The 25,832-nt window shown below is 38.0% G+C and overlaps 1 protein-coding gene and 1 long non-coding RNA gene across 10 annotated transcripts in view; one reads left to right on the top strand and one right to left on the bottom strand.

Annotated features, from left to right (window-relative positions):
* LOC135215430 (uncharacterized) overlaps positions 1-25,832 on the bottom strand; it is a 94,693-nt gene that overhangs the window by 24,840 nt on the left and 44,021 nt on the right. The window lies entirely within an intron of this gene.
* The window catches only part of LOC135215422 (PDZ and LIM domain protein 1-like), a 128,779-nt gene that overhangs the window by 93,324 nt on the left and 9,623 nt on the right, over positions 1-25,832 (top strand). For 2 of the 9 annotated variants that reach the window (XM_064250038.1, XM_064250040.1), the window contains exons 3-7: positions 48-159; positions 1,468-1,578; positions 2,803-2,991; positions 18,266-18,450; positions 21,338-21,400. In XM_064250038.1, coding sequence (XP_064106108.1) covers positions 48-159; positions 1,468-1,578; positions 2,803-2,991; positions 18,266-18,450; positions 21,338-21,400 — 660 coding nt within the window. The remainder of the gene's footprint in view (positions 1-47; positions 160-1,467; positions 1,579-2,802; positions 2,992-18,265; positions 18,451-21,337; positions 21,401-25,832) is intronic. The other 7 variants (XM_064250042.1, XM_064250039.1, XM_064250045.1 and 4 more) reach the window with 7 other exon arrangements.

Here is a 25,832-nt window from a genome sequence, read left to right as displayed (position 1 = left end):
TTCCTTCCCGGAGGAAACTAACTAACGCAAGGTCCTCCTAATTCCAGGCCTGGCGTCGTGGTAGTTCCGGCAGGGGCGCAGCCAGCGACAGCAGCCCCCCTGGTTAACGGGAGTCCAGGACAGGCGGCAGCACCTGCTCCAGCCCCTCCCACACCCGAGGTAAGTATACATGGCTTATTTCCGTTGGCACCTACACACCCCCCACCAACAACCCCACTTCTCTTTTTTATGACCATTTTCTACTTAAAAAAAAAAGATCGGAATTTGTGAGAAGTCCCCTTTCTTCATTTTATATGTCAGTTTTGCGTTTTATTGCACACACATCTTTTCATTTTTCTGATGTTATGACTGCAAATGATTCACAACCCATTCCCCCTTTGTCCTGCATCCAAGAAAGTTCTGGGAAAATGGTTTAATTAAAAAGAATTTCTCTTAGAAACATCTTATACACGTCCCTCCCCTCAATTCCACAGTTGCAAGAGGAAAGTACATTTATTGCTGAAAAGATTTATACATGTATCTTAATTGTGAACGGAAGGCCAATGTCACCATCAATTCAGCTGCCTCGTAGAGCAGAGGACCCACAGAGGCGTCCCAAAAGATTCTCTGGGGAAAAAAAAAAAAAAAAAAAATCTGGGAGAAGAATTACACGCCAGTAAATGTCCGCGGTTTTATGTATATACGTGTAAGGGAGGGGCTAGAGAAATAATGAGAGCGTCACTGGAAATGCACCGTCGTTTTATATTCTTAGATATTCTTAGATCTCTGGCAAGCTCGTACTGAATACACGTACAGACAGAAGACGGTTTTAGCCCGCCTCGGGCCGACTGTTGTTGTTGCTGTTCGCGATCGGTAGTAGTAGTTGGTGTGCGAAGCTGAACGCTGCCAGTGTGCGAAGCTGAACGCTGCCAGTGGCGCCGACGACACCCTCAGTGTCAGAAAGTTCCTAGTGGTGACACGTCCTAAGGGCTCCCTCCCTCAGTTCCGACACCGGTCTCTCTCTCCCGCCAAACGTCACTCTTTGGGAAATACTGAATCATGGTGAGATGTGGCCTTCCCCAGCCCTTCAGTCTAAAATGTTTTTTTATGTCACGTCATGTTATGTCATTTCTGTCATCTCTCACTCAACCTTATGTTTTTCTTTTTTATAAATTTTTGTTTCTTTCCTACGGGAAGATTTTTAATAAATCTTTTATTTGACTCAGTTTTGTTTATATTTTCTCCTTTGTTTCCAGTGATTGTACCCATTCATCACCCTTTTCAGTTTTATTTTCACAATAATTCCATTTGGTGCCCACCCCAGAGGGTGAGCATGGCCCTTTTTAACCCCTCCACCGAACCCACCCCGAGGAGATGACGGAAAATAAATCTGGACTCTCTCTGGGTGCCCCAACGATTGTTCAGCTGGTCTTGAATGAACCCACCTTAACTCGCCCTTTCTCTCTTTCTCGTGTTTCCCTCCGCCAGAACCCAGCAGTGAGATCCCTTCCCAAGACCACCTTCGTCCACAAGGCTAGCTTTCTTCCGCCACAGAAAAAGCCCCTCGCCAACATGGAGACACTGTCCATCCAGAGCCAGGTATACTGAAGGCACCGGGCCGCTACGAGGGGCGCCGGCAGCAAGGGCCGAGCCAGCCCTCTCAGTTGTCTCCTCACTCAATGTCACTCTTCTTTTTCTTCTTCTTCTTCGCTCAATCCAATTCCACCTGGAAGGACGGACTCCTCCTCCTCCTCCTCCTCCTCCTCCAATGTGATATCCAGAGGATGTCCCTCGCCTCTGCACACCTCTGATCGTTCTCCTCCCCCGCCCCCTTCTCTCTCGTTCTCCACCTAAACAGGTCCAACTGATATCCACCTTCCTTCTTCTGTCCAATCGATTTCTCACTTTATTTCCTCGTCAGTCTATCTTTGAGTACTTATGTGGCTGTTTGAAACATAGCACTTACAACAATTTTGTAAAAGCACTTTGAAATATAAGTCAAGAATCTAGACAGTCAACGTACCATAGTGCAATGCATGAGAGTGTTGTCAAAACTTATACAGCTTGTGTTGGCATGTCAATCTATTAGTTGGTATTCAGCATCATTGTTATACTTCTACGGACGTCTCACAATCATTATTTACGGAAAACGTTTTGTCAATTGTATTGCATAATTAGAACTTGATAGAACATGTAAAAGGCTAGCATCTGTTACAAACATTCTAGCTTTATAACAAGAATTAATATCTAAAGGTGTTCTAGTTCAATTTCACTGTGTAATCATATATGAATCCTCTTGTGTTAAAAAAAAAAACTTTCTGATATTTGCTTTTGGAACTGACTGTTTGTCCTGTATGACTAGTTATTGGTTATGAGTCACAGTCATCTATATCCTTGGTATTTACATTGTGTATCACCCTTGGAACACCAAAGGTAAATGCTAAAAAAATTATCTTTAAAGTAACTTCAACTCAATAAAGTGTATTTTATCTGCTAAATACTGAGTGCCATACGCTTTGGTGTTTCCAACAACAGGGTGGTGTTTTAATGTAATCAAAGCATCATCATAATCCCCAACAACATTCTTAACTGTTAAGGATGATGGTGAGGACATTCTTAGGTTCACTGTTGCTGTAAATGCTGTCAAGTCACCGCACCAGAGCTAGTGTCAGTAGAGTATACTATATACAGGCAATATCTTTTTTCACTGTGGTGGGTGTTCATGCTCATAAATATATATATTATATATATATATAAATATATATACTATTTGATGTGTGGGGGGATATCACTTTAGTGAACGTGTTGTGTTGTTGTGAACAGCCCTACCGCACACTGCCCCTCGTCCAGCCCACCGCTAAACCGTATTCAGGAGACCTCGGACCAGGTAGCATCATTCACCTCAAGATGCAGGACGAACACATCTCTGGGGTGAGGGAGCCAAAGGCCTCGCCAGAATCTCAGGCTCTGGCAGCAAAGGCTAAACACGACGAGATAGTCATGAGACAGAAGGTACGCATGCATTGCAAGGGCCATATGGGGAGTGTGGTGATGCTGGGGGCTGATGATATTGTGGGGGGAGAGGAGGTGGGTGCCACGCCAGAGAGGGATTGGGGGGAGGGGGACCATCTTGATCCTTTGAAAAACGCGCGGGTTTCAGGCAGGAAAGAGAGGTCAGGCAGCTTATTTGAAACGGCGTTATTCCGATCGGACAAGGATGAAAATGAGTCCAAGGAGCCCAAAAGAGATAAAGTCAATGCTGAGTACGCAAAAATCAACAAGAGTACTTTCAGAGTAGGCGGTGAAATTGTTCAGTTGAAGAAAACTCCAGAAGACACTGCTGAAATCACGAAGGCGCAACCAATACAGCATAACTTGAAGAAGGTCCCAAATAATCTTGATTTACCAGATAACACCAGCCTTCAGGAGGACCTCAGCCTCACTGGAAGAGCTTCTGGTAAAAGGAGTCTCTCAATATCCTACACAGTGGAGACGGAAAGAGTAGAAGAACTGACAGAGGACATTTCACTCTCGAGGGAGCCTTCAAAGAGCAGCAGCTCGAATGGAGAAAGTGAGAGGGAGAATGTAGAGGTTCAATACACCATCCAACTAGGCAAGTCTCTTGACAATAGACCATCACCGAGTCAATCAACAGACGTGGAGGAAACCATTAAGCTCGTCTTGCCCAAGAAAGCCGAGAGGACTTATTATTCTATTGATGTCGCAGAAACAGTCCAGATACGGAGGGAAGATCTGGATGAGCCGGAATATCTACGATATTCGACATACTCTAATCCTGGGTACTCTAGATACTCGGGGTATTCAGGACTGTCTGGGTACAGTGGTTCATCTAGGTATTCTGGGCCTTCCGGGTATTCCAAATACTCCCGATACAGCAGATATTCGAGATATTGAGTCTCATAACATTTCAGTACTGAAAAGGGGTAGATTATCATCCGTAGCGCTGCCTCCCTCACGGGGAAAGAGTGTCAAATTAACTCGTGTATTGCAATCAACATTCTATAACTCCTATATACCCAAAGCCAATGAGGAACACCTCATGAGTGAAAGTCAGATCAAAGTAGTATCTACTGATAGTAATTTCATACAAGTGCCACTGACATTTGAGTAACGGGTTTTATGACAAAACTCAATTTTCTCATGGGTATAGGTTAATGTTTTGCATCTTACTAGGTTTGGCTGATCATTGTCTACGGTCGATTGAACCTTTGGGTTAAAGTTGCAGCACAGTTCGTTTTCCTTTTTGAAAATAAAGCATTCATTGAATTTACCAGTAGTATGCTTCTTAGTGATAGTTGTTCCCAGTCTGTGAACTGTAATTTTCTACTCATGTCAGGTCAGGTCAATTCAGAAAATGGTTAGAATATGACTACATAACACTGACTGCAATTTATGATGCACCTGACTTAACTTTGTCATTCATACATGCACACAAACACTTAAAAAAACACATACATACACTCAAGATAAGAACAGGTACACATAAAACGTGACAATATGAAACGAATGAGTTTCTGTAGGGAAAAATTCTCGAAAACAGATAAAGTTTCGGATTGAAATGATACGCATTAAGCAAGTGCACAGACTTTTCCATGCGTTTTTTTTTTTTTTTTTTTTTTTTTTTTTTTTTTTGTGTTAGTTTAGAGAGATGAGTGGCCGAGTGAGAGGGTGATGCCATTAATAGTCGAATGTAAACGTGTCACTTTTTCCTTGCACCACCTACGGGTGCGTGTTCTGAGGGCGGTGTTTATCTGACAAGACGGCGCCTGCGCAGTTGGAAACGCCCTCTGTTTGTTATTAATAACACATCTAGTGTCTCATCTCTTCGGGTTGAGTAAGGGACCTCGTCTCCCACCCCACAGCGAAGGGTGGCCGGCCAGTGAGGGTGCTAGGGCGAAGAAGTCCTCGGATCTTATTAGTCATACTCGAGAATTCAAGGAGAACGGAATCGGATCTTATAAGCCGTCACTCTCTCTCTCTCTCTCGAAGTGTTGTACCTCAAAAGCTACCTGCGGCGGCAGCAGTGTCTGATCTTGATTAAATACGGGACACTCGAAAGAGGTTCGTATTTCGTCTTTTCCTGAATTCCCCCCCTTTCTGTAATTGCTTTTGACGGAGTAGTGCTGCTTCTAGGAACTTATACATAAGGTAAGATTCGGCAATACCGTCAGGAAGACCCTCGGGGAAGCATCTGCTTTTAGATAGTGGTATAGTGACTTGTGAATTCTCTTTGCATATGTCAAATCTCAACGAACGATTCAACTTACTCGACAGTAACCTTTGCTATTATCCAGTGATCCTCATGAAATTGAAAAGTATGTGAAATGGACAATAATCGAACCTTTTTTTTTTTTAAGTAAGTATATCCATTAATAATTTGCGGAACAATATTTGCTACCAATATTAGAAAAATCTCCAGGAATAGAAATTCGTTATGTCAATAAATTGAGGTCCCAAACCGGGTTTTGGATAACGTCTCGTTTTCTTTGCAACTCCTCGTGAATTTCTAAGTACCGAACCAAATCTTGCCTCAACAATAAATTAACTTAACTGGGAACCGTAGAAACTGGAGTAAAAAACCGCGCCATTTAGTGAAAAAAAAAAAAAATTAAACTTTTAAAATGACATGAGAGGGTAACTTGAAGGTCTGTCGGATCCGGAGTAATTTGCCACAAAGAAAAGCCTTACATTTGTAGATACATTTTCAGAGATTTATACATAACGCAAGCAGATAAAATGACATCATACGGACATAAAGGCACGGAAGTTAATCAGAGGAGGACATATTTGACTTCTAATTTGATCAATGGTGAAGCGTCAATGGAATTCAACAGCCTGTAGGAACAAAAATCCTTAGTAAATGTAACGTTAAGTATATCTTAGTTTAACCAGACCACTGAACTGATTAAAGGCTCTCCTAGGACTGGCCCGAAGGATTAGATCTTTTACGTAGCTCCTAGGAAACAATTGGTTTCTTAGCAACGGGATCTACAGCTTATAGTGGGATCCGAACCACATAAATTTCTAATCACCAGAGATAAATTCCTCTGATACCACCCTGTCGGCAGCGGGAAGCGAACTCGGGCCACCTGGTTGATAGTTGAGCACGGAACCCACTCGTCCAGTGAGGAACTTAAGAAAATGTAAATTTTTATAGAATCTTTCCTGACCAAGAAAAATATTCCCAAACTGGATGTTAACTAAACCATAATTTGAACCAATGTTATTTCCATTTTTTTTTTATTACCCGGTCGATCTTACTTCAGACAAGATTTCAGTAAGGTTCCTGATCCCTCACAACACAACAACGATCATTCAATCAGCGGTTCTTAGCGTGGCTAACAATCAGTTTCTAATTCATTTGCATAAACATCTTGCAGAAAAGGCCTACATGTTTGCTTGCTTTGAAATGGTCGAACTCGCGTGAATTCCTCATGACAGGGACATCTACGTAAGTCCTAAGTACCACGTGACACGTAAATTCCTCTGTCACCACTCGGACTCTTATTCTTCAGCAGCATAAGTGCACACTACATCGCATGGCTGATCAGACTGCAAAGCTTATTGATGATTACAGATGACATCATCAACGTACGAGGGAAGCTGGGAATGGTTAGCAGACACTGCACTCTCAGTTACATGAGAATCCTCTAAAAGGAATCCATCAAGGAGGATTCACGAGAATGTTGTTTGCAATGGGACTGAATTAGGAAGGCAGTTAGGGCCAAGAGGGATAGGGATGAGTTGGAAAAGAAACTGGGAATGGATAAAGAAAAATCCCGAGAATGTGTTTGCAATGGGACTGTATTGGGAAGGCAGTTAGGGCCAAGAGGGATAGGGATGGGTTGGAATAAAAAAAAAATGGGAATGGATAGTGGCAACTCCTCTCCCTCTAAGTGAATGAGCCGTTCCTATTATCAACATTTATTTTTTTCCTCCGTTCCGTTGATCCTAACCTTATTTTTATTCAATTATTATCTTTTTTTCTATTTTTTTCTGCCTTGTTCCAGTTGCTTCACAAATTGCATTTCCCACCCAAATCCAGCAGACCCAGGTGTGGTGACCAGCGTCAGCATTACGCAGGGCCTCAGACAAATATATTGTACGTGACAGTTCCTCCAAAAAGGCAGTTGTCGTCACAGCAGGGAATCAGTCATGATTTTCAGAGAAGAGACGATTCAATGCTCCTCCATTCTATAGTGGTACAGGCGGCGAGGAAAGTACGCTGACAAAGGGTGCTTTCCTCGCCCTCTGGTTTTGCACCTTGTTTCTCCAGCATCAGGCCCTGCTTTGACAACATGACCCCCCCACCTTCAGGATGAGAACTCTAACGTGTAAATATATATATATATACATGTATCTGCAAACAGCAACAGCTTCTTAATTTCATTCCATGCTCACTCGAATACTTGGGCTCGTATCTTGGAACCATTCCTTTTTTAAGACTGAATTAAGCAACCAACCGCACGGCCATCTCACGGTTCCTCTTGAGAATCTCAACAAGTGCAGAGAAAAGTAACGCAGAGCAGAGAGACGGGATGGTGAAACCAAACATATCAATATCAATTTTTCATGACTATCATCATTTTTTCCCACAGGACAATTATCTTATGGTTGATTTCACAATCCCGTCACATTCAACTGCTCGACTGTCATTCAGTACTTTCATTCACTACTTATAATTATAGTCCCTGCGCAATGCTGAAGTGAAGCGCGTATTCCACTTTGGTAAACATTGCGATGTCCAATTTACAAAGTCGAATACCTTGACGCTTCCATGAATATCACTGGTATGATATTCAGCAACTTGCGAGTGATCACACTTGATGGCCTCGTTTCAAACCGTGCCCACACCACAGCTGACTGCAATGTGCTCTGCATGGTACTTACCAGTATCATACAATGCAACAGAAACAGACATTTAATCTCTCGTTATCTTAAGATGTCAGTTCATAGGCCAGTTCATCCCTGCGGCCACCTAGGAGGCTGACGTAGGAAAACTGTACGAGTATTATACCTTGTATCATTACTATGACAGGAGAGGCACCACAACACTTGAGGTAATCTAGACTGTAACCAACATAAAGCTAAGGGAGGCTGTTATTATTATTATTATTATTATTATTATTATTATTATTATTATTATTATTATTATTAATTATTATCTTAATGAGTCGGACTAAGGCTCAAGATACTCCCGCTGCTGTATGGCTGTAACGAAGGCTTTGCTGTAGTTACTGCTTTAATACATTTTAGATGGAAGTTGCGGGGTAAATATCATTATAATTAACTCACCCGTCCGCTCCCCCCCATTCCCATTTTACCACTCCCCCCTCTCTCCTCCTCTCTCTCACGCACAAAGACATACCCAAACTCTCATTAAATCGGACAACTTATTATACTGCTCAAAGCCTTGCTGTAACACTGCTCCTTTTTCCACAACTTCCTCGCGGTCCGTAAAAATATTCAACTAGCTAGAATTTTCTATATTTTTTTCCGCGCATTCTTCCTTGATTTAGAGTTGGGGAATGTGGCTAAGAAACGGTTAATGTTCTGCAGGTTTTGATTAACAAGATACTGGCAACGCCGCTGATTCACTCTCCCGCAATAAGACCGAAAGTCCCCCCTGCCAAAGAATGGGTTTGCGGTGACGTCAAACCCCAGCTGTAACATATCCCACGAGCCAAGTCTGAATCGTTAGCTTTCCTTTAAAAATCTCAAGTAAATGAAATGGTTGCGTCTTATCGCTCAGTGAGGCAAATGCAACGTAAATCTCTTCTTTACTGATAATTATTTCAACGCAAATCTCTTCTTACTGATAATTATTTCAAGAGATTCCAGAGGACCATTGGGTACAGCTGATCATCGAAAGGAGAAGAAGAAGAAGAAGGAAAGAAGGGGTTCGAAGCAGATGATTAAGGCACCTTGATGTATTCTGGCTACAAACCAAGATTGATATTTGTGATTAAGGAGAGAAAGAGAGAGAGAGAGGGATACGAGATGAGGTTTCGTAAGCGGACGATCGTATTTGATTTGATTTATATATATATAAATGTTTCGTCTGATGACCTCGCGCTGGAATAAAAAAAACATATTATTTGTAATGTTTCAAGGAATCAAAAGTCCAACCGGCTGAAAGTGCTCTGTATGTATTAATATATCCGTAAAGTAAGCCATGTTTACACGTCACTTTGACAGGAGTATATATTCAGGTGTCGTTGCCTATACCCACTTGGCGCGTGTGGGTATAGCAGACGACCAATCTGCACAGAATGTGCCCTTTGGACCAAACAAGACTTAATTCTTCCTACGGAGATTTATTTCCGTCAATTTATTTCTATGCACTTTCATTTACTCGTCTTTCAGATTGATTATACATATTCTGTTGTCCTCGAGAAATAACTCCAATATCAACGTTCTGGCAGAACATTGACGAATACGGGTTTCCAAAGTAGAACTAAATGGGCTTAGCATTCACCTTTAGTAGAGCAGGGAGACCGTACAGCAGCGGGAGTATTTTTTTTACTACAGCTGTTCAATTTCTTAGTTTTATTTATGGTATATATCTATTAGCTCTGATCCAAAGCAAAATCTTACTTCTACACTGCTGTGTCCATCAATATGAAAGGTTGTTCAATGTAACGAACTTCTCGAAGCTTGATGAAAAAAAAGATAAAGATAAAAAATCCATAAGTGTGAAGGAAATGAGACGTGTAGATTATATTCGATTTTTGTTGGATCCTGTTAAATCTGTATTGCATAGCAGCGAAGGACAAGCTCTCAGTCGTTATTAAATCAACTGCTACATCACCAAATTTCAAGAACCTGATTCGTTGACAAGTGATATTAAAAAAAAAAAAAAAAAAAAACTGCGGGATTGTCCTTCACTGCTATCAAATTTTTTTTTTAGCTTTTTTTTTCTTGGATTTTCAAATGAGTCTGATTCATAGCTTTTGACTGTGTTCTCTTCCCCCCCTGGCTCCCTTGCTGTTTTCTAAATTGGTAAGTGTGGGTCTAAGTGCACAATTGGCTATCGCAGTAACATTAATTTTGCTCCCTTTTGGTACTATTCTTTTTTTTATTTTTATTTTTCACCTTTTTGCCTGCTGCTGTAACACCATCCCTCACCAGCCCCCTCACCCCACTTCCCGTCAACCAAGAACCACCGACATTATTACCACCACCATAATATGATTACCATCTCTACCAAGAACACCCTTACTAACCAACCCCAACAATCACCACCATTACAAGTAACCATCACTGGCTGCATCAAATTTCAGCTATAAAATGTCCCCTGGCTATTCTCTGTATGTACATTCTGTGGCGGGTGACCGCCTTCTGAATCTCTCGTCATTCGTGTCTCTGGTTTCTCTATTCCTCCTCCTGTAAAACCCATTGGCCGCTCCTGTAATCTCTGTAACATCTCGTACTGTAACTCTCTCTCTCTCTCTCTCTCTCTCTCTCTCTCTCTCATCTTCTCAAGAAAAGTCTGATCCAATTCTTCCACTTTCCAGAATAACCTCTGTACTTTGGAAACTGCTCTCTCTCTCTCTCTCTCTCTCTCTCTCTCTCTCTCTCTCTCTCTCTCTCTCTTCTTCTTCTCTTTCATTTCTCTGTTTTTTGAAAAGTCTGATCCATTTCTCCCACTTTCCAGAATAACTTCTGTACTTCAGATACTGCTCACTTTCTTCTCTTCTTTCCTCTCCCCCCAAAAAAAGTCCTGATCCTTTCCCCTCCTTCGTGCCATGTGATGGTTTCATCATTTTGCTGTGAATGTTTTGTTTGTTGTCTAACAAAGGTTTTCATGTGGAATTATCGAGTCTTTACGACTTTTAACGGAAAACTATAGGTTAAGTCAGTCAGTGGGACTGTGGGGAGGCCATGCCAACTACCCTGGTCTGACAACTCTATCACCATCAGTATCACCATCAGTGACTCGTACTTGAAGATTGACAGTAAAATGTAAGACCAAGCTCGTTGGGCATCGCATTCCCGAAATATATGCCCCTCTCCAAAAAAATGTTTCTTCTCTTTTTTTTTCCACTTCTTTTTCATTTCTACACCAAGTGTTCCCAAAACACCCGGGGCCGGAGAGGACTGAATCAAAGCGAGGGAAATGAATAGGTGGCACGGAAAGTGACACCGGGTGTGTGACACGGAGTCTCTGACACCGGGTCTATGACACCGGCGTCTCTCTCGCTATGATTCTCCCGTGGGTGCTTAACTTTTTTTGGCAGCATTAGAACAGTCAACTGAAAACACTTAGCTAAAGCTGTACTGTAGCAACATAAAATGTAAATCATCTAAATAATAAAGCAATAAAAAGATGCACCTGAGAAACCTTCTTGCCTACTTTTTTTTTATTTTTCATTATTCAGGTTGCTCCTGCTTGGCTATATATGCTGGCGCTTCTAGACTTATAGAGATCTTATCAGGCGTGCAACTCTGAACTTGGCAGTCAACTTTTGATTTTATTTCAATCATCTCTGAGTGATTAGTGTGTGTGTGTGTGTGTGTGTGTGTGTGTGTGTGTGTGTGTGTGTGTGATGTCAAACCCTCTTAAAGTAACTGAACTCTGTTAAAAAAAAAAAAAACTTGCCAAGTTACAGAGACTGAGAGAGATAATAATTTGAATTATCACAGAGACTACAACGGAAGTGAATGGTTTAGAGTTGATTACATTCAACGTATACAAGTTGCACGACAGTCATTTCATACATTAATTTTTTTTGCAACGATTAGGCGAAGCATACCTGAATCGCTATATCTCTTAAAACGTAACACCTAAATCTAAAGAAAAAAAATCACACACTTCAGTAATTATAGAATATATATAAAATAGTTAAATGTTGTCTGTTTCCCGTAACTCTTCGTTGTGCGACAAGTCCTCTCCTTCTCCTGCGTGTATTCCGCCCCGCCACAGATTAAAAAAAAAAAAAATTGGAGGAGGAATTAACGACAAAGCCGCGTTCTTTAGGGGCAAAAAGCGCTTTTCTGTTGACAAGCAACCTGGGCATGCTCGATTTCAGTGAACAGTGCTTGACCCCATCTTGTGACCTGGACGGGTGTCAATTTTGTTCTTTTTTTTTTTATTTCTTAACTCGTGTGGCTATCAGATTCTAATTTTGATTTTTGAACTTGATTATCATCAACCAACCATCTAGATTCACATTCTTTTGATACAGCTTATCATTTATTTATTGACCTTGACAATTATAAACAAGAGAATATACTTAGGATGGTCTTTCAGTCCAGAAAGTCATAAGGAGTTATAATAACATCTAAAGCCAGCCATCTTTTCCTTTTCCTTAATGGTTACTGCAGTGTTACGAGATGTAAGAAAATAAACGTGAAATGTTGCTGTGGCGACCTCGTCGCTGTGGGTCATCCTATGATATATATATATATATATATATATATATATATATATATATATATATATATATATATATATATATATATATATATATATAATATATATGGAGACAGGAGCAATCACTCAGGGATAGACATATTGGAGTAGGGAGACGCGTTCTGTCTTTCATCCATTTATTAGCGCCGACGTTTCGTATCAGCTTGATACATTTTCCAGGCTGAAACGATTACACATCATTGCGTATAAGTAAAAAGATACACAATGTTTACCAACACCAAAATTAAAAACCTTTTAATAAATCAAGAATAAAAACAGAGTAAAAACAGAAACACAGAATAACAGTGAAAGGGCTAGGAGCGAATACAGAGAAACAAATTAGTTAAAAAATAATAATAATAATAATAGAAAAATATATAATAATAATAATAATAACAATAATAATAATAATAATAATAATAATAATAATAATTAATATATATTATTATTATTATTATTATTATTATTATTATTATTATTATTATTATTATTATTATATATTATTCTTATTATTATTATTATTTTTTAACTAATTTGTTTCTCTGTATTCGCTCCTAGCCCTTTCACTGTTATTCTGTGTTTCTGTTTTTACTCTGTTTTTATTCTTAATTTATTAAAAGGTTTTTAATTTTGGTGTTGGTAAACATTGTGTGTATCTTTTTACTTATACGCAATTGATGTGTAATCGTTCAGCTTGGAAAATGTATCAAGCTGATACGAAACGTCGGCGCTAATAAATGGATGAAAGACAGAACGCGTCTCCCTACTTCCAGTATGTATATATATATTAGTATATCTAATATATATATATATCTATATAATTATAATATTTTTCTATATATCATATATAGTATATATATATTATATATATATATATATAATTATATATATAATATATATATATATATATATGTGTGTGTGTGTGTGTGTGTGTGTGTGTGTGTATGTATGTGTCACACACAAACAGAGGATTGCATGGAACGACTAGTGACTGACAGGCTAAGGGAAGCATAAACTGATATGTTGGAAGTATCTGCAAGATATAAGAGGGGAAAATAACCGTCATGGAATAACCGAATAAAAAAGAGAAGGCCCATAAGTGGAGAGATAAAAGCTCAAAAAGAGTAGTTATAACGAAGAAAATCACTGGAGGGATGCAGAATGTAAATAACTAAAGAGAGCTATTTCTGGAAGATGCAAGAGCTGAAATTTATGTGTGTATATATATATATATATATATATATATATATATATATATATATATATATACGATATATATATATATATATATATATATATATATATATATAATATATATACGTATATATATATATATATTATTATATATTATTATATATATACATACATGCATTTAGACATACATATTAAACGGAAATAACTCATGTGGATGTAAGAATAATCATTAAAATTTTGAGAAATGGAGAGGTGCGATCCAATGGGACTGAAAGTAATACTACGTCATACATCTCCCAAAATATTCGGATGGCGCGCTGGACTACATGCATATTATCCTGACTCTCCTATCTGGGTTTAACAGCGTCTTTTCGAGATCGATTTTAACCGGGAATAGGAAAAAAAAAAGTCCTCCCGTGAACACAACAGTTGTCTAGTGATTCGCCACATAGTCTTGGATAAAGAGTGACAGGTGAGCCAGAGAAATATTCAGGCCTCTTCCTTCTCACGGTATGAAACAAATACCTTGAAACTTCTAACCATTCAGGGGATTCAGGAAAATGAAATCAGGCCCTGAACTCCACTTTGAGAACACATTTCAGATGATCCAGTGCTTGAAAAAAAATACATAAAAAATAAAATAAAAAACTTTGGGAGCCGTACGTAAGCCAGAGGAGGGGTCTACTTACAAGGGAATAGTAGTAGTTATTCAAAGTTTTACAGCAATTAACGGTTTACATGAAAAAGGAGATATTTCATTGAAATCGCATGGCATGAAAACAGTCACGTAAAATTCAGAAGTAGGGACAAGTTTGTGGCATAAATGAAGGGATTGTGAATGGAACGTAGAATGATTGATGTGTACAGATTATAGAGTATTAAATAGTGCTAGCATAAATACCAGTGAAATATTTAGATGTGCGCGAAAGAAGAGAGCTGAAAGAGTGTGACTCTGAGATAAATGGGAGTCAGGGAAATGAGCTAGTGTGATACTGGTGTAGACGACTGAGTAATATATCTGGCAAACTGATGTGTCTATGAGGTTATCTATGAAACAACTGTTGAGCACTTCTGTGTATGGAAACAAAGTGTGAAGTTGAACAGGAATGAACGAAAAAAAAAGAAGATGAATGGGGGGGGGGGGGGGGGGGGGGGGGGCAAGCTACTCAGAAAAAATTCCTGTAGGGTTAATACAGGTAATAAATGTTCTGAAAAGATGGAAGCAGTGTTTCGAGCAAGTTTGCCTTGAAGGGAGAATGAAAGAGACTGGGTTTATTTGGAAGCCTCGCAAGGATAAATGAGGTGGAGACCTTAAAACAATGATTTACACAGAGATGTTGTGGTTTATGAATGGAAAGGCCGTCAAATCCAGAGAGTACAAGAATACATTCGAGAGGCCAGGCAACTGGCCCAATGTGCTAAGGGCAGGCAGAACGCCTGACCCTGATCTGGAGTCTCCTTCAATAGTTAAGAGGATGCAGCAACATTGAACGGTTATTAACGTTTTGATCGTACATCGACGGATGATCTCGTGTCACTGACGGTAAACATTGAAATTCTTTATTCCTCCGACTCATTTCCGTTTTTCGTTTTCTTTCCTTCTTCAAATTCTTGACCTAACCTGGTTGACGTTAAATGAGACATATACGTTCTAACCCGAACTCCCACAAACCTAACATTTCTTAACTTTCGTTCCACCTCAAGAGCTTTCAACCTTGCTTTTCCAGCCCCAAGAAATGCTAACCGAGCCGATTTCCACGACTTGTCCATCCCCAAATGCATGCAAGCCGCCCAGGGGCCACATACATCGAAACCAATATTAACAGTAACGACTGTAGTCAGTGGGCAGTCACGACCTCCAAAGGCCCCACGTCTGCTAATGAAGTCGCCGTTATTCTTAGCGTTCCCTCGTGCTAAATCAAAGTTAGCTGCTGTGTATTGTCTACTCTCGTAGCCACCACGTAGAGATACGTTATCCACACAGACACATCTCAACTAAAGAAACAAGATCAGACATCTCTTTAACCCCGTGAATATTTGAAAAGAGACGGAGACAGGAATTTGTTATCAAAGCACTGCAACCAGAACCAGACATCATCCCGAGTGTAAAAATGCCCCCGGTCAAGCTTTGCTCGACGGACGCTGCTCGGTGCGACGTCAGAAGCGCAGATACAGCGGGAAAAGTTCTGACTTTCCTGCGCTTGTGACGTCACATCGAACACAGTTCGTCATGCAAAGCCACGGCCAACTAAGCTCGACCGTGTGTGATCGGGGCTTTACACCTTCAGCTGACCGTAGTCCTCGATCTCAGTGGAAACAATTCGCTCTTTTAGTTACAGTATAAAAAAAATAAACAAAACCCCCTAGGGAGGGAAACAAAATCACTCATTTTTCGACAATGCCCGAAAACCAGCAGCATGGCGGATATTTTTGCCCTTAAAGTACGTAGCCTTCCGACCTGACCTCCTCGAGGCTACAAAAGATTTTAGATGAGCATGTCCAATAGGACAGGTAATGCTCGATGAAGCCCTCTTACCGCTATATACTAACCCTCCCCCACCCCCCAACCCCTTTGCAGCCACCCTTCATAACTCCAAATTGCCTTTGAGTGCCACACCTATACCGCGAGCACATTTTGCAGCGGGTGGCACAGTTCGGCTAAACCATCTTTTAAAAAAACATGTCAAACATATTTTTCTGAGAGAATTATTTTCCCTTTTGTTTTTTCTCTTTTTTACTTTCAGATGCTCCATAAAGCTCTTCCAAAAAGTAGACTTCCAAAGAAAAGCATTGGTTTGCCGAGGGCTGGATGATGGCATTTTTCATGTTTCATTTCTCAGTCGCCCGAAATTTTTAAAAAAGCTCGTGATCTCTCGCCTTTCTCATTTTCCCTGTTGCCTTTGAAGAGAGGAAAATCTTCCAAAAAATACAAAACATTCTGAGCGATTTCAGTCAGTCCTTTCATCACTTTTTAGTAGAAAATAACCAAAACTACTCTCAAGGAAATCATCGTCTTTCTTAGCCAGGAATGTAGAATCTTTATGAACCCCTGTATTCTGTTTTATTGACAGAACTTTTTGCAAAAGCTAAAAGTGCCAGAAGGCTTAACGATATAACGTGGTTATTTCCATGCAATACTAAATGTTCCCAGATTCTGAAAGTTTTTGTTGCTGTTGACGCTACAAAAATCTCAAACGAAAACCGCAAAAATATTTCTCAAAGTTTTACATTAACAGCTTCGTCAGTCAGAGGTCTGATGGGTAACTATTATAGAAGAAATATACTTAACGCTGGAACTTCTAAAACCCGATAATTACATATGAAATATAGAGTAAAAAATAGCATATAATATAAAATGCAAAATCAAAAGTATTTACATAAATTTTTCACGGTGAACCATAAAAAAATCACAGGAATCTTTAAATAGATATAATCTTCTCATGATTATCATTATCAGAGGCTCAATTTATCTTTCACACTGCTTTAGATGCACGGAAAAATTCAGGTCAGTCAATCAATTAAACCTCAATCAGGTCAGTCAATATCATTTAAACCTCAATAAGTATCTGCATGACGAATTGCTTGGGTCATAGAATTGGCAATTTTACGTTGTTACTTTCTCACTAACTCCTAAAATTACTCTTTGAGATTTTCCTTTATTCAAATTTCTATTTAAGCATATATGGCCACCTAAGCACATTTTCTCAAGAGATATCCATTTGGTTTCTTGATCAGGTATTATCAGGTATCGACAACCTAAAATTAAATAAAAGATAACAACGCCATTTGAAACTGCTAAGCAAAGCTGGCCGAACGCTTTCAGAATTCTGAGGTACACCAATTGAGTATTGCACTGACGTGAGAAAAAAAAACACAAAAACATAAAGTTCTTCTATAATAATGTAGACAGAAAAACCTGGTTTTCAGCTGCATGCAATAATCAACAACAAAGATGGTGCATGACATATACCCACTGCATGAACCTAAAATGCCAACTTCTCGATCAATGATACCAAGAACGCATGATACCGAAGTAGATTATATTGAAGTAATTTTAGATCAGCTTCTTCTCTGATGCTTCTCCAAAAAACTCGCCTTCCACATAGGAACATGACTTATACAGCTTTTGGTTCATAACTGTCTTTCTATGATGATTGCCTGTCCGTCAAATTAGATCAATTACAGAAAGTCATGAGGAGTTGAATCAGTAACGTAAATTTCTTTGGAAGATCTTCAGTAGTGACTTCAATTAATTCTTTTTAAATTTTCTCATATAATATATAAAATAATTCACTGGTGAATCACATCAACATAATTACACCATGACAGTATTCATTACCTACCCTGGAAACTAATTTGCCACTTAATTTGTTTTCAATATTTTTTTTTGGTGAGGTGATTTACTATGAAGCTTTCTTAATGATTAAAGCACATCCTTGCATTAAAATTCTTTTGTGAAAACTGTTATTTTGCATTTTTATTTATTTTTCTTAACTTATTTGCCATTCTCTCCTGAAATTCCTCTAGCTGACATACATGTGGTACTACCCTTTAGCGAATGTCAAAAACACCCGCCCCCCCTCGTAGCTATCAACCATACCCCTCCCCCTTCCAGACTCTTTGATAGCATGGATAATGGGCCTCTTCGTCCCTCAGGTTACTGGTTCCTTGCAACAAATCCAGCAGAATCAGAACCCGGCCAACTCTGCCAGACTACCCTCCCCGAACCCTGAGCTCATCAACAGGCAGTACAACAGCCCCCTACCACTATACTCGGCGGAAAACGTGCAGGAGGCCATGATGCCCCAAGTGTCTCCAAGCCACACTCCTACAATCAAGCCGTGAGTTTCCTTTCTTTTTTAGACTCTATCTCTAGACCTCTTATGAACTTTGAGAGTAGTCTAGTCTCTAGACTACTCAGATTGGTTCCCTTTCCTCAGATTCTTAGACTTTTAAGCTATTCTATGTTCTAAGTTTATTGTAAATGACAGGATGTTCATTTTATGTACTGTTAATTCTGAAGTAGGTTTATGAGAACTTTATACATACAAGAATAGGCTTGAGCAGAAAATGTGTTCGGTCAACCTGAAGCGGAATGAAATGTTATACCTTTAAAGAAGGCGATCCCTTGATGACTAAGCAATCACTGAGCTTATGAGACAATATAAAAGCGATCATTTTCCTCCAATGCGCATAACTTATTGGTAATTTGACTTTAACGGAACATCTCGCAGACAAAGCCATTAACGAAGAAGTATTGGTCAGGTGTCTAGGAAGCCATTTTAACGATCAAGTATTGGCCAGGTACCAAGAAATAAATTTTTTAACATAAAATCATACCATGGGCATATCTTGGAAGAAAGTCGGTTTCCAGGGCTGAGAAGACAAAGGAGACCTGCAGTGCCTTTTCCATAATGACAAGAAATAGCGCCCTGTTGATAGTAGATGGAAACAGCAACAGAATGGAAAAATCACACAAAGAGCATGAAACACAACAACACCTAGTCAGTAGCAGAGTTACAAAGGCTGTTGTTAGTCATCTGGATTCCTGCATCACTGGATATGAGCCTCATTTCCAAACGGACATTCTTCTTAACATTAAGATGGGTTGAGTTTTGCTCGAATTTAATTCTAGCAATTTTTCAAAGGCACTGACAACCCTGTTAAACGATGGCTATAAAATGGCATTATAATTACTTCACCATTCTTTTATTTACACATTTGCCATACTGAATGCGGTTAAATGTGGGGGGGAAAAGGAAGTTTTTCTATACTTTCTAGTTATTGTTTGAACTCACCAAAATGAAACTATGCCATGGAAACCACTGCCTACTGCAAATGGCAGAGTCATTTACTTTATTACAATATATGACTGTACATAACCAGCAACCGATACAGAAACTGAAGTTTAAAAGGGAAACTTTCTAGAATAAATTTTCCTTTATGATGAAGGGTAATGCCAAGAGTTGTCCTTGTTCCTGCTTGTAGTGAATACAGACAAAAGCAGTAGAGAATTAGGATAAAGATTGTACACATTGAGATAGAATACGTTCTCGATATCTGGCGTCAAGTCACTGCACTTTCAAACAGAATCATCAAATCAAATTTTCTTATGCCAGTTCAGAGCTGGGGAGATTCTTAAGCTTCTCATGTTCCTCAAAAATGTAAAATGTCATTGGAAAGCTGCTCGAAACCTCAGTTATTTGCTAACAAAATCACTTCTGAAATCTAACATCAAAACGGATTTACAGCAAAGGAATGCCTTCAGAAAAGACATAACATTTCATTTCAATAACCGAAGGTAGCTCCATTCAAGTAATCAAGGTTATTATTAGGTCCACTCGAACATAATCATCATCAACTGCTGGAATTTCTAGGAAACTCCACAATTTACAAAGGAAATGTCTCAGGTCAAAAAACAATGTATAACTCGGGTCTCGCAAAGGCGAGAATGGTAGACTTGGAGTAAATCAGTTATCCATCTGATTTGTTTACCATGACAGGTATAGCAGAAGACAAGGCAATATCGTGACCAAACAAAATATTAGCCCCTAATCAATACAATTGTTTTGAAAGTCCTCACTTTTTAATTTTTTTTATTTTTAATTTCTTGTGCCCATTGTAGACTTCTCCCTGTGTGACAAGTCACAGTCTAGTTGCAACCCCCTCTGAACCCAAAATACAAACAATAAAGTGACTCACTGGTGCATTATGTTAACTCCTGCCAGAATGTCGCCTTGACATAACTGGGTCAAGCCTTTGGCGTCCTTGCCAGAATGCACTTCCTTGATTCCCCCCCTCCAGCTGTCCTCGTCTGAAAGTGAATCCTCAAGTATTGGCCCAGTAGATATTTCGAAAGTGCGACAAAAGCTCGTCATGATCTTCACAGGGAAATGTAGATGGAGAAAAACGCAGCTCTATGAAATACGCTTCAGAAACAAGAGGTTCATTGCTATTCGTTATAAAATTGCAATTATTTTGCCATTTTCTAGGATGGATCAAATACCTTATTTACTTTCATATTCTTTTTTCGATAGTTTATGTGACCTACCTATTTCACTTTCCTTCAGAAAGGCCAACTTCTGTTGCGCTAAAAACTATGCAGTTCACAGGACCGAGTGAGTCACTGCTCTAAGTACACTGAAACCAGAGAACGTGTGGTTAAACTTTAGGATTGTAAAAATCGGGGTACAAATAGAGGCCCTTACTCAATGCCCCTCCCGTGCCCAGGGGGCACCGGGGGTTAGTATGCACCTAGCTCTCGTCGCCTGATTTTTCCCAGATTTAGAAACTACGATCAGAGAGAACCCATTCCAACAATTTAGCAATGTCTGAAGAATGTCCGTTTTTTTTTATTTGTTTCTTATGTCGCTTTTGCTTCTGCCAATATTTTCCACTGTTTGCAAATTAACCTCATAATATATTATCGTCATGTTGGATGATAATGATGATGTTGCTTCGTTTAATTAATGAACTTCTCTCTACTTGCTGATTAATATCTTAAGTGATTCTCCTCAGTAGGATGAGGTTGAAGGTTGCTGCTACACAGCTTTTGATGTTTTCTTCTCTCATAACAAGTCACATGTGTCCCGTAGTGTTTAAGAGCTAGAGTAAGGCCACTTTGAAACAAAGCAAAATAATGCAGTTAACCAAAGCAGCTCAGCTCCGCCTAATCTATGTCTCGGTGCCCTCTTTTTTTTCTTTTTTTTTTTTTGGAAACACTGACAGGGCCCCTACTCCTTCTTCTTCGGCCGCAGCTGCTGAAGCCTCCAAGGCTCTTAGAAAGTTGAGGCAAGTGCGCTAATCTCTCTCTCGTTTCATTTGTCACGTGCATTGATTGGCTGATGCGGAATGGCTAGGCATCGTAGGTAATAGATATAATAGCAAATAAAAAAACTAACTTCGTATTTTTCTTTTCATGAAGCCGAAATAAGCCATACTACTACTGACAAATAAACCCCAACTCTAAAACAGAAAATTAACGTGTTGTGATTTTGTTCCATTTTTATTTTATTTACGTCCATCATTTGACTGTGGCGGTCGTTTTGCGCAAATACGAGGTACTGCGCTTTCCAGTATTCAGGAAATATTGTGATGAAAGTGTCTTCTCACTGATAATTACAAGTAATTTTAGGATCATAATCCTCAAAGGGAAGTTTTCACCTTCCACTCCCACATTTTGTCATTTTTCTTAATTTCTTTTTGAGTTATTTTCTCTTGATTTCTTTATGGCTTAGTTATCGTTTTTATCTCAATACCTTAAGGTTTAGTTATTAAGTTTCACGAATATTGGTTTCTATTCACAATATTCTTCACTTTAAGGAATATTCTGCCATGGATCAAACGGAAAGCACATTATCCTTATAAGACGCAGTAGCAAAGACTACAAGGACAGCAACGGGAGGCGTTCCGTATGGTGATGTTTTTCTCCTTGTCTTAAAAAAAAAAAAAAAAAAAAAAAAAACGTAAAATTTTTTTAAAAAGTAAAAATTTAATATTTCGTCCCATCTACATATTATTTCTTTGTAAAGTAGAATAACATGGGCATCAAAAACCATCATATTCCTATTAAACATCATCTTTGAATCTGAAATAATTTGATTCATATTAAATACGATCTTCAATTTTCCACAGCTGAGAGTTTTTCCAGAAGAAACATAACAGCTCTTCGGCATTCACATTAAATCCAAGCAGATTAAAAAAAAAAAAAACTGCGGAAATAAATTGTGAAGCTTCTGTCGACATCGAAATGACTTTTGTGAATTTAAAAACAAAATGGAAAACAAAAGAAAAACATTGCGCGTCGAGGATGCGTCCCTGGTCTTTGCATTTGTTGTTGTTTTATTTTTTTTTTCGTTTGTATATCTGTCCGTCCGTTTCAGTATTTCTGTCTGTCCAGTTTTGTGCACTTTTGGTTTTTTTCCTTTTTTAAATTTTTAAATTTATTTTTTACATTCAGTGTTTACCTAATTCCTAAATTAATTTCAGCAACGTTCGACACTGAAATACGTGTGTTGTACATGTGTACATAGTATATATACATAAATATATACATAAGTAATAGTGTATAATTGTAAGTTAGGACATCCTGCTAATGTAAAATAAAATTGTAAGTGAAAGGCACAACGACTAGGTTGTAAATTCATTATTTACACAATAACCAGTTCAATTCGTAAACCAATACACGTCAACGTGTCCAATGATACGCTGTGTAAAAAGGTTTATCGGTAAAGTGGCTGATTTTATTCCCTCTGCATATCTCTTCAATAGTGAATTGATTACGGCTCGATTATTCGCGTATTATAATTTCCCAAGAAATAAATAAGTATAAATCCTGAACTTAAATAGCGGATTTTAATCTTTCCCTAAACCACACTTTCGCTCTTTCAATCTTACCTTTAATACTGGTAAAAGGGCTCTTTATTTGCTCAATCTGTTAATGTTTATATATATGTACGATACAAATAACTGTGTCATATCTATGAACATATATTATGAACAGAGACTACATACAAATGATATGTGTATATACAAATATATATATATAAGCACACATACGCACACGTTCACACATACACATACACATACATACACACAAACACACACACACACACACACATATATATATATAATATATATATATATATATATATATATCTATATATATAATTATATATTATATAAGATTATATATAATGAGGGAGGAAGGAGGAGTAGGAGAGAGAGAGAGAGAGAGCGAGAGGGGGGAGAGAGGAGGAGGAGGAAGGAGGAAGGGATAGAGGAGGGAGCGAGCAGTTTAAATAACCAATTAAACAACAGAGGGAGAAACAAAAACATACTATCAAAAGCATACCCCAACTTCGAAATCTTAAAAAAAGAAAAAAAAGAAAAAAAAACGCCACATTAATCAGAGTAAAGGCTGAACATAAAATTCCATAATGGGTTGACTGATGCACCACTTTACAACTAGAATTGGACTGATTTCAAAACAATAAATAAATAAATAAATAAATAAATAAATAAAATTAGCATAACAACATCAAGTGTTAACCGTGTATTCCCTGATACGTTTCATTGTCACAACAGTACTCTGTTGAGTAGATTTAGAACCACGAGTAGTCGACTTAGACACCAAGTGTAGTAGACTTAGAACCACGTGTAGTAGATTTAGATCCACGTGTAGTCCACTGATTCAGTGCTGTAGCATACTTCTGGGAAGTTGAAACTATCATGAAGGAGATATCCTTTCTCTTTTCTTTATTCACCTAAGAAAACGAGACTGCACATTCTTGTTATCTGTACACAAACTACGTAAATATTCTTCTAAATATTTCTGAAGATTCAATGAATTCATTAACTTCCTCGTACTGACAAAACCGCCATGCATATTAGATTAATAAGAGAATAATAGATAAAAATGGAAATGAAAGATATATGCTTTATCAAGGTTCCGTAAAAAGACAAAAAATTGCATATTTTTAAAATATGATTTATTATATTCTTTTATTAATCAGTTCTTTATCCTCAAATCACTGACTGATCATTATTAAAGTGAAATTACTTGTTTTCCAGTAATCCTACTAAATGAAATCAAATGATATTTAAGTGTAGGCAAAAACTCAAGTTTATAAAATGTTCAAAATCAAGATATGTGCTTAGAATTCAGCAAATTCTAACAATTACCAAGATCCACTAAGTTATACAAAAGCATTCATTTTTTCTTTATTGTATTGTACAGCAGTTTCCACGTTTAAATGCTGATACTTGTTTATTATTAAAGGAATGATATTAACGAGACCAATGAGTCAGGCTTGACTCTTACAAGGCTGGCCACTCATACTTGTGAATACATTCCAATATCTCCCGCAGCCTGTCTCTTGTAAGAAATGTCTTCGACTCAATACAACATACATCAAACTTTAAAACTGGTTAAAGCTCGTATTTGTTCTTTGGCTTATGTCTCACTTCTCATTATTTCCCACCAATAACACACTTTCCTTCTCTGTTGCACAGCTAAAATCGGCATCTAACAGCCTACTTCTCTTTTATTTTTGCCCGATTTTTCAAAAGTTCTTTTATTTTTTTATCAATTTTTCCTAACCTCTTAGAAAAGAATTTGAAGAGTTAAAAGGAGTCCCAAGAGAAATATAAAAATATATTTCCCCGCGACGAGGTCTACTGGAGAAATATACCTCTGGCGTTTTTGCTCTATTAATAGACGATGGTGGTGATTGATAACTTTGACAATGAGGGTGCATTCTGTGCATGATTTTCACTAAGAGGTTGCAGTTGCAGTTTCTCTTCAACAAGGAACGCAAAATTTTCACTCCCCCACTGATTTTTTTTATTTACAGGAAAATGACAACGACGAGGCACCGAAATTAAAATGTTTTTCGTGAAAGGCAATGGTTTTTCTTATGTAATACTTTTTAAGCATAGGGGAAGGGATGTATGTATATGTATATGTATGTATATATATATATATATATAATATATATATATATATATATACTAATATATATTTATATATGTATATATATATATATATATATGTATATGTAATATATATATATATATATATATATATATGTATATATATGTATTATATGTATATATAGTATAGATATATATATATATATATATATATATATATATATAATCATATATGTAATATATATATATATATATATATATATATACATATATATATATATATAATATATATATATATATAATATATTATATATAAAATACTTAGTTCCAGGGCACAAACAGTACTTATGAGAGGTTTTCCTTCTTGATTGTAAAATGTCTTTGTATTCCTTATATCACCACATAGTTTACACATTATACTTTAAAAAAAAATTACAAGCAAAAAAAAAAAAAAAAAAAAAAAAGACATTAAAAACATGCACCATCCAAGCAACTAACGTTTCAAACATCTCTCTCTCTCTCTCTCTCTCTCCTCTCTCTCTCTCTCTCTCTACCCTCCATATTACGACAGAGAGAAATAACTCATGATGCAAATTAACAAACGAAACAAGCCAAACGATTTAGGAGCTCGTTCGCATCTGAAGGATCCTTCCCCAATTTGACACGATTTTCTATTAAAAACTGTTTGGCAGCCCCCACCCCAACACAGTAAGTTTAATTCCAAAATTATTCCCTGAAAGAACGTCATAAACTTCTGAATGTTAAAACATGACATTTCATGTGAATTTCC

This window comes from Macrobrachium nipponense, chromosome 5 (assembly GCF_015104395.2).
Source record: "Macrobrachium nipponense isolate FS-2020 chromosome 5, ASM1510439v2, whole genome shotgun sequence".
NCBI lineage: Eukaryota > Metazoa > Arthropoda > Malacostraca > Decapoda > Palaemonidae > Macrobrachium > Macrobrachium nipponense.
The sequence above is the reverse complement of the archived record's forward strand: the minus strand, read 5'-3'. Positions and strand labels throughout refer to the sequence as shown.